This window comes from Chrysochloris asiatica, unplaced genomic scaffold (genome assembly GCF_000296735.1).
Source record: "Chrysochloris asiatica unplaced genomic scaffold, ChrAsi1.0 scaffold00049, whole genome shotgun sequence".
In the NCBI taxonomy this organism is placed as follows: domain Eukaryota; kingdom Metazoa; phylum Chordata; class Mammalia; order Afrosoricida; family Chrysochloridae; genus Chrysochloris; species Chrysochloris asiatica.
In genome coordinates this window covers 9,341,296-9,351,154 of record NW_006408567.1, presented here as the reverse complement: position 1 = coordinate 9,351,154, position 9,859 = coordinate 9,341,296, and the positions used below count along the sequence as shown (strand labels likewise).

General features: G+C 40.5%; 1 protein-coding gene and 1 pseudogene across 6 annotated transcripts in view; one reads left to right on the top strand and one right to left on the bottom strand.

Moving 5' to 3' along the window:
- SYNJ1 (synaptojanin 1) overlaps nucleotides 1-9,859 on the top strand; it is a 129,202-nt gene that overhangs the window by 101,021 nt on the left and 18,322 nt on the right. For all 6 annotated transcript variants that reach the window (XM_006862531.1, XM_006862534.1, XM_006862535.1 and 3 more), the window contains one exon: nucleotides 654-816. In XM_006862531.1, coding sequence (XP_006862593.1) covers nucleotides 654-816 — 163 coding nt within the window. The remainder of the gene's footprint in view (nucleotides 1-653; nucleotides 817-9,859) is intronic.
- LOC102824341 lies at nucleotides 6,434-6,841 on the bottom strand (annotated as a pseudogene).

The window sequence follows — 9,859 nt, the reverse complement described above, 5'->3', positions numbered from 1 at the left end:
CCCCCCCCCCCCATTTTGGGTAGCCAATGTTTAAGTTGCCTATCCCTGTGTGCTGAGGGGGTGGGAATGATCCTTACTGTAAAGATTTGTTCCGGCATGGAACAGTTTTGTTTCTATGTAGTGTCAATTTTTTTCCTAAATGTTGAACAAAATTTAAATTTGTAAATATATGATCACTATACAGATGGAGTAAAATCTAGGCATAATTACTTCAACAGCAGGCAACTCAGTAAGAATTTCCTCAAACTTCCTCTTCTGGTATATTACAGCCTAGAAAGAAGACCTTTATTTACAGCACCAAGCTCTATTAAAAATGTGGTTTTTTGTTATTTTTTTATTATGTTGAAAATATACATAGTGAATATAAACCATAAGAACAGTTTTATTTATGTATAATTCAGTGACACTGATTAATATTCTTCAAGCTGTATAATCATTCTCATTGTCTCACCCTGGGCTTCTCAAGGGAGAGTTGGGAGCAGTGTTAAAACTAGATTAAAAGTTCAGTGTGTATTAAAGAATTATATTGAGTTGTGTCTAACTCAGTTAGCTTTTACACAACTCCATAGTACAACTAATGCAGCCATTTTATCCCAAAATAGTCCGTTCTTTATGCCAGTAAAAAAAAATTTTATATTTCTTTATTCAACTAGTTGTTGAATCGGACTATAACTATCACTTTGAAAAGTCCTGAATGGATCAAAACTTTGGAAGAAGAAATGAGTTTGGAGAAAATCAGTGTGACATTACCATCATCAGCCAGCTCTACACTGCTTGGTGAAGATGCCGAGGTCACAGCAGACTTTGACATGGAAGGTTTGTTTATTGAACACATTTACTCTCTACTTCTAGATACATGTTCTTCTCATCATTAAAACCTTAGTATCTAAATGTGTCTTTCCCCTCATTCCTGGAGCACAGATAGCAGTATTAAATGATATTTTGCATTATATTGTGTTGATTTTTGTTTGTACCTGCACTTTTTTTTTAAAGTGACTTTTCAAAGCAGTTTTTAATATCTCATACATAACATTGCCACTTTTTTTAAACTATTTATTAGTTATATTATTTTTAATAGTCAACTTTAATTTTCAGTCACCTTTAAAAACCCTTAAAATGGGAGCAAAGTAGTTCTTATCTTGCAGAAATACCAAGCGTTTTTCTGTAGTTCAAGTGTGCTTTACATAACACTTTATGTAGTGGAAAAGAACAAGAAAAAGACCCCCAAGTGAGCTGGATTGGCACAATGGCAGCAGAAATGGGTTGGAATGTAATGATTGTGAGAATGGCACAGGAGCAGGCAGGTTTTAGTCCATTGTGCACAAGGTGGCTGTGAGTCAGAAGTGACTCAACAGCACCTAACAACAAGAAAATACTTCTTAAAAGAGCATAATGCTCAAGGCAGGCGCTTATGATGCTGTCTATTATAAATATGAATCGTTTACTTTCTATAGACGGAGCGTATCACAACTATTGCTTTTACAGGCATTACTTTGTAATGCCATCAAGTCTTGTGTAATGCCATCTGTGTTGTTAGGTGCCATCAAGTCACAACACTTAATGCACAACAGAACGAAAGTAACACTGCTCAGTCCTGTGCCAACCCCACAGTTGTTGCTATCATGTGTGATTATTGCTGGCCTGATGTTTCTTTTTAATTTTTTTTTTTTATTGTCAGTAGGTTTTTTGTTTTTTAGTTTTTATTGTGAATTGAGTGATGGTTTACATGGGAGAATTATCAGTTTTGCACTCATCCTATCGTATTTCGTTTCATTGCAATGATTAGAATCCCCTCCCTGCATCATCATTCAACAGTATTTGCTTCTGTTCCCTGTTTTTTGAGGGAGAGTGGGGAATGTACTCAGAAACACTCAGGAATATAAAATCATTTAAACAACCAAGGGACACATTCTGCAAGTCTGCCTCCCGCCCTCCAGCTCACAACTTTTCTTTTCCCAAAAATCTAGAGTCCTAAGCTGTTCTGTCTCTCCAATGTCATCATCTCTGCCTCCATCTCTGGTGTTGCTGCTTCTCTGGATAGAGTCCCACATTCCGCTCATGCTCTTCTCCCTTGGTGGTCCTAGGGTCCTCTGTTCCTAGAATGTAAGATTAAGTACTCCCCCCTTTTTGTTACAAAACTTCTACCTTTACAGTTGTGACAGCCCCAATTAGTCATGATAACTATTACTAACTATTGTATCATAAGACTCTTATTTATCCCCATCTCTTTTCACGAGACCCATCTAGACAAGATGAAAACTATTTATTGGGGATTCTACCTTCCCTAGCATACTCCGAATCTTAAAAACTTATAAGTCAGCCACTTCATGCCTTTATAGGCCCTCCCCCACCCCCATTTTAGGTAGCCAATGTCTAAATTGCAGATCCCTATCAGCACTGTATACAGAGGGGATAGGATTGATACTTGATGTAAAGACTCCTTCCCTCTCAGTTGGTATTTTGAGCTACTAAGTCAAGTTCATCAAATTATAGCAATTTACACTTGACTTCTTTATCAAATTTCTTTATCTTCCTCTAATCGTGCTCGGGTCATCAAGCCATCGAAGCTAGGTCAAATGGGCACTATCTGCAAGTTTGGGCATTCTTGTGTGTCTCTCCCCCCTTCATATCAGCGGGACACTTCACTCTCAGCTTTAGTCCTCCGTGACTGTGTCAGGGTTCATGGGCTCAGGAGTTCCCAAGTCTCCCCAAACTTTGGACCAACCAGCCCTTCCTTTATTCTCTCTCATCTTCAGATCAACAGAAATCTATGGAATGTGGTCAAACTCAGCCCATATCTTCATTACTGACTTTCCCCCACTTCCACTCACAAGTAAACCAATGTGGTCACCAGCTAGCTTACATGCCTGCTTATGTGTTCCCTTTGAGTTTCAGTCTTGGAGGGTGTTTGTCCTGAAAGGACTTGATTGCCAGCTCTGATGATTCTCTGGTGAACAGCTTGCTTGCTCTTGTGTAATAGCCAAACAGACTGCCGTTTTTGTTTTTTCCTGCTGGTCTTTCTTTCAGGAAGTATCTTCTGTTCTTCTAGCCTCTCCTGGCTGGTCTGCATGTCCTTTCAAGTTGTACCTACACTTTAAATGTATTTATTATTTCTGTTCAAATATTAAGGCATTTGCAGGTGTTGGTTTATATTTTTATGTGGTAAAAGCTCAACTTGATATTATTGCTGTCCTGTCTCACTCTATGAATTGTAGTGATGGCTAAAAAAAAAAAAAAAAAATTTTTTTAAGTTCAGGGTGAGTGTTCTGACATTAGAAATGAATCTAAAATAGTTGCTACAAAAGTACGTTCCACAAATCTTTACAGAGAGGGTCGTCCCCACCCCCTCAATACACAACGTAGACAGGGATGGGCAATCTCCTACTATTGTAGAAGGAGTTCTGGTAGCGTAGTGATTACAAGTCAGGCTGCGAACCACAAGGTCAGCAGTTCGAAACTACCAGCTGTTCTGCAGAAGAAAGATGAGGCTTTCTACTCTCATAAAGATTTACAGCCTCGGAAACCCCGTACAGGGTCACTATGAGTCAGAACCGACTCCATGGCACATAACCACCACCACCACAAAGGCAAGAAGTGCCTGGTTCACAAGCTTTCAAGAGGGAACCTAAATTCAGAGGGCACAGAGGAGGGTAGACTCTCCAGTGAGTAGTATCCAATCTGTCTGGGCGGGGCTGATGAAAGGAGATGCAGATAGGTCTCTTGTGGTACAATAGTGAATAATTGTTATCAGGACTGACTGTGAGGGTTGGAAATGTAAAGGTAGACATTTTGTAGCAAAAGGAGGTGATAGACTTTGCAGTCCAGGAGCGTAGGTTCCTGGGACCATCAAGAGAGAAGAGTGGAGTGCGGGACCCTACACAGAGAAACAGTGACGTCAGAGATGGAAGCAGAGATGATGACATGGAGAGATGGAGTGGGTGGGGACTGTAGACCCAGAGAGGAGAGGGGCTGTGTGCTGATGACCAGGGGGCAGGCTTGCAGGGTATACTCTTTGGTTGGTTGATGATACATGGAGGCGATTGTAACCATGGCAGTGTAAACGATATAAGATAGGATGAATGTAAAGCTAATGTTCTCTCATGCAAACTATCACATAACTCATGATAAAACATTAAAAAATAAATAAAGATAAGAACATAAGGGAGCAGGGAAAGTAGATTACTGGAAATGGAACAACCAGAGCCATCAGAATGAGAATGTTCATGCATTGTAGACAATGTAACAGTCACTGAACAGTTTGTGTAGAAATTGTTGAATGGTAACCTAAACTGCTAATGTGAATCTTCACCAAAAACACAATAAAAGATGTTTTTAAAGAAAGAAAGAAAAAAAGTATGTTCCAAAGTAATTTTTAAAGGTTCAAAGTAGGTAGTGATATATGCATTTGAAATGGAGCCAACCCATATAAATGTAGCCATTTTAAGTGTGGAATTTGGGACAGGTTATCTGGATATAATAATTTCCTTAAACACTATTAAGAAATACATTTGCTCTCTAATGCTGTCTTTTTTTTTTTTTTTTAAATCTTTTATTGTGAATTATGTGATAGTTTATATGGGAGAACATTAGCTTTACATTCATCCTATTGTATATCTTTTTTTTTTTAAGTTTTATTGTGAATTATGTGATAGTTTATATGGGAGAACATTAGCTTTACATTCATCCTATTGTATATCTTTTTTTTTTTAAGTTTTATTGTGAATTATGTGATAGTTTACATGGAAGAACATTAGTTTTACATTCATTCTATCATATATCGTTTCATTGCCATGGTTAAAATCCCCGCCATGCATCATCAACCAACCAAAGGGTATACCCTGCAAGCCTGCCCCCTTGTCGTCAGCACACAGCCCCTCTCCCTCTCTGGGTCTATAGTCTCCAGCCACTCCATCTCTCCATGTCATCATCTCTGCCTCCATGTCTGCCATCACTGTTTCTCTGGGTACGGTCCCGCACTCCACTCTTCTCCATTGATGGTTCCAGGGACCTCAGCTCCTGAACTGCAAAGTCAATCATTCCCCACCTTTTGTTACAAGACATATACCTTTACATTTCCAACCCTCACAGTCTGTCCTGATAGCAGTTACTTTGAAAGCTGTCTTATTGTAGCATGTTTTTCATTAAAATGTCTATCTTAGTTTGTAAAATGACATACGCTATATTGTAATACCTATATAACTAGATATTACATTTAAGAATTGAGCACTTATAAAATTAAGCTCTAGTTTTCAAAGTTCATTTACATAGTTCACACATTTATGCTGCTGTTGTATTAAGTACCATTGACTTGGTTCCAACACAGCCACCCTGTATAGGGTTTCCAAGGAGCAACTGGGGGTTAGCCACCTGCCTTGTAGTTCACAGTACAATTCTTATTCTACAGCATCACACCAAGAATCCAAGTACATGTTGGGTGATGGAAATTTAACAGATGTGGTTTAAATTAACACAAATTAGATGATGACAATGTTTGGGAACTCATGGGAGTTGCTTAACCTGGAATTGGGAAGTTGGGAATGGTTTCCCAAAGAAATTGAAATTTGAGACTCTAAAACCTGAGTTAGAATTAAATTAAAGAGGGTAGAGAAGAATTATCTAGGAAGATGAGTGCACAGAGGAAAGGAGGTTTGAATGGCGATTGTACAGGTGTGGCTTGTGAGGGGATAAATGAAGGAACATGGATACAAGAGGAGGCTTGGGTATAGGATGGGAGATGAATTTGTTGTATGTTTTCTTTTGTTTATAAATATTGTGGTTTAGGGAAAAGTTTATAGAGCAATGAGTTTTTCATTCAGCAACTAATACACAAGTGTTCCTTGTATTGGTTGCAACCCCTACAATTGTCAGCACTTTCCCATTTCCACTTTGGGCTCCCCATTTCCCTCTGCCCAGTTTTCCTGTCCCTTCTTGCCTTCTTAACTTCGCCTTGCTTGCTGCCCTCTTGGTCTCGTATGATTGATTGTTTTGAGGATCATGTTCCTCTACACTTTAATTGTTCACCATATAGGCATTTTATGTGACTGAAAGGTGATATCTGGGGGTGAGTTCAGTTCTAAGTTAGAAAGGTGTCTACAGACTACATAAGTTTGAGAGTTCCCCCAGTCTCAGAGCAGTAAATAAGTCTTATTTTTCATGAATTTGAATCTTGTTCTTCCTTTTTCTCAATCCACTGGCCAGAGTGGTTGTGATGCTAGCCGCCACCATCTAGTTATTTTGGTCTCGAATTAGTGGAGGTTGTGGTTCCTGTGGTCCATTAGTCCTTTGGTCTAGGTTTCCTTGAGTCTTTGGTTTTCTTCAACCTTCTTTGCTTTAGATGGAAAGAGACCAATAGTTGTAACTTAGATGGCCACTCACAAGCTTTTTGGTTTGCTTTTATTTTATTTTTAGTGATTGAAAGAAAAAAAATATAAAATCACAGTTTCTGGAAGTACTGCTTGTTTTTGCCCATCATGTACCTCTCCTCAAATTTGACCCTGGCTTCCCAGCAGACCTTGCATTTAAGAACAGGATCTCTGAACACATCCTTGTTGATGGCAATTTTGTGCAAGGGAATATCCACAGAGCACCTCCTTGTAGGCATGAGGTGATTATAGTGCTAAACTTCCCCAAAAGACTTGATCTTTGACCTCTTGGCAGTTTTCTTCTTGCCCATGGCATCTGTTACTTTGCAGGGATAGCTGTCGATTCTAGCCACCAGAGTGTGGCTGTAGGGGCGATCTGAGGTGCCATCATCAATGTTTTTGACAATGATGGCTTTGCGTCCAGAGTAGCATCCAGCCAGGAACAGCACCAACCTCTCATCTTTCATGAACTTGCCCATTTCGACAGTAACCACCAAGCCAACAGCAAAGACCGTGCTCAAGCTTTTTTTTTTTTTTTTTTTTAATTTCTTAAATGTTTTATTGTGAATTATGTGATAGTTTACATGGGAGAACATTAGTTTTACATTCATTCTATCGTATATCGTCTGATTGCCATGGTTACAATACCCTCCTTGCAATCCTTCCCCCGTGCCCCCCAGGTCTTCAGCACACAGTCGCTCTCCCTCTCTGGATCTAAAGTCTCCAACTGTTCCATTGCTTCACATCATCATCTCTGGCTCCATTTCGGGCATCACTGCTTCTCTGGGTAGGGTCCCGCTCTCTGCTCTTCTCCCTTGATGGTCCTAGGGACCTCCACTCCTAGACTGAAAAGTTAATCACTCCCCTCCTTGCTATAAAACGTCTACCTTTACATTTCCAATCCTCACAATCAGTCCTGATAACAATTATTCACTATTGTTTCACAAGAGACCCATCTACATTTCATTGCATCAGCCCTGCCTAGTCAGAATGAATACTACTCACTTGAGATTCTACCTTCCTCTAGACCGTCTGGATCTAGGTTCCCTCTTGAAAGCTTGTAAGCCAGTCACTTCTTGCCTTTGTAGCCCCCCGCTCCCCATTTTGGGTAGCCAATGTCCAAGTTGCCCATCCCTGTCTACTCTGTGTGTGGAGGGGGTGGGAATGATTCTTGCTGTAAGGACTTGTTCCCTCTTTTGAGCTACTGCTTCCATAGATGTAGGTCAAGTTCATCAAATTGTATGACAATACTTTTTTTTTTTTCCCCTCTTCTTTTTACTTCTGGTTGAGCTTTTATCATCCAGTCACTGAAGCCAGGATAAGTGGGTATTATCTGCAAGTGTGGGTGCTCTTATGCATATGCCCTCTCTTCTTATCAGCATGCACAAGCTTTTAAGACCCCAGTAGCTTCTCACCAAAATAGGATGTAAAACATTGTCTTTGTGGACTGTGTTGTGCCAACTGACCTAGATGTCTTCTGAAACTTTGGTCCCTAGCCCTCAAGCCCAGTATCTCAGTCCCAGGAGGTGTTTGGTTATGGCTAAGAGGTTTTCATGACTGTACTGAATATGGTTTTGAACTTTTTGAATTTTAAAGTGTCCATTGAGTCAGTCGGGTGAGATGATGGTCGCTGGTTATATGGGTCTTGTGCTCAGGAGAAAGCTCTGGACTCCTGTAGTTTCTACTGGCAGCTAAAACCATGGACATTTATTTGATTGTCCAGTAGGATTGTGTAGAAAAGGGTGAGGACTAGTCTTAGATCGAGTCTTTAGGAACCAACAGTGACTTTAACCATAGGCAGAACAAGGCTGTCTATAAAAGAGAAATGAAAAGAAGCGATCAGAGATGTCAAAGAACCAGGATATAATGGTGTAAAAATCAAGGAAAGAGAGCATAAAAAGGATGGAGTGGTCAGTGTTGTCCTACCTGAGGCACAAGGAAAAATGAAGATTGTGACTTGACCTTTGGATATAATGTCAGGGAGGGATGTTGTTAATTGCATTCACCAAAGTAATTTCAGTGGTGTGATAAAAAGTCAGATGTTTGGATGGAAGGTGAAGAAGTGGAGAATGCCTGTGGACAACTTTTTAAAGAAGTTTGACTAAGATGGGGAGTAAGGTGTGGGGAGGACAGTTGTTCCAGGGAGACTGAGGATCCAAAAAGTGGTGTCTTTAAGTGGGAGAGGCTTGAGAATAGTTAATGCTGATGTAAAAGCACTGGTAGAAGAGATAGGACTGATGATACCAGAGTAAGACAAGACAGAATAATTGTTTGAGAAAGGTTATTGAAAAAACTGGAGTCAGTTGGACCTCATTCACTCCACCCCCAAATATCTGTCTCAAGAGCAAGTTGTTGAAGGGGGCGTTCATCTTATGGCTTTTCTTGTGGAGGTGAAGTTATCTGCTGGAGTAGGGTAACCCATGATTTCAGTAGTGTCTAGAAGATTTGAGATACAGCTCCTGTGGAGAATGGATAAGGGGAGAGCTAACCACGTATGGATCACCAGCAGCTTCAAAATCCCAGATGAGGTTGGCAGTGCAACCATCGGGGCCCTGTGGCTTCCTTTAGTAGTAATTACAAAGAGAGTAAATGGTGGAATCAGCTCAGGGCTGGGATTTTGTCATGCAGGAATGATGGAAGAAAAATGAAGTACAGAAATGTTTGAAGGGAAGAACCATAGAATCTAAAGATAGATATGTTGTTGTTTTCAAGTTCTGTCGAGTTGGTTCCAACTCATAGTGACCCTTTGTAGGGTTTCTGAGGAGTGGCTGTTGAGTTTTATGGTGCCACACCAGTTACAGAAGAAAGTCAAGTCGGATATGGGTTACAAGTAGAGGATTCTGGATCCTTTGATGCGGTCAAAGGATCAAAGAGTAATGGAGGGAGAGAGCTGAAAGACTGAGAGGTAGTGGTCAAACTGAAGTATTTGAGCTTATAGTGCAGTTCTGAGAGGTAGCAGTATTTGAAGTGTATGTGTTTGGAGTAAAGGTGAGTGTCAGTAAGCATATGACCAGGGCATTTTTTGAGTGTTGAATGGCCTGTCCCTGTGGACCTTGATGTCACACAGAAAGTTGGTAGAACCCAGTTTACCATCTTGCTCTCTGCTCAGTCCTCATGAATAGGCTCAGGTGACCAGATGAATGAAGGATGGAGATTATTGCAACAGCATTACATGAATTCCTATGTCGTAGCCTCAGAAATCTAGGCCTTTCTGTTTGAGGTTGGAAGATGAAATGTTCTGGAATTGGGATTAGGTTGGAAGGTATTTCCTAACCCCACTCTCCAGCCCTGAGCTAAGTGGGGATCAGAAGGCCTCAGCAGAGAGTCAGTGCTCAGCCAAAACAAAACAGGTGTACGTTGGGTGAGGGGAGCATGAGTAATCAGGAGACTGTTAGGGAAGGGTTTGTGACTTGCAGCTGTTTGAGAGCTTGTTTACCATAAGGCCCATAACCAGGATCGGTGTAGAGGTGGTGCCATACAGCACAGTAGAAAAGTTT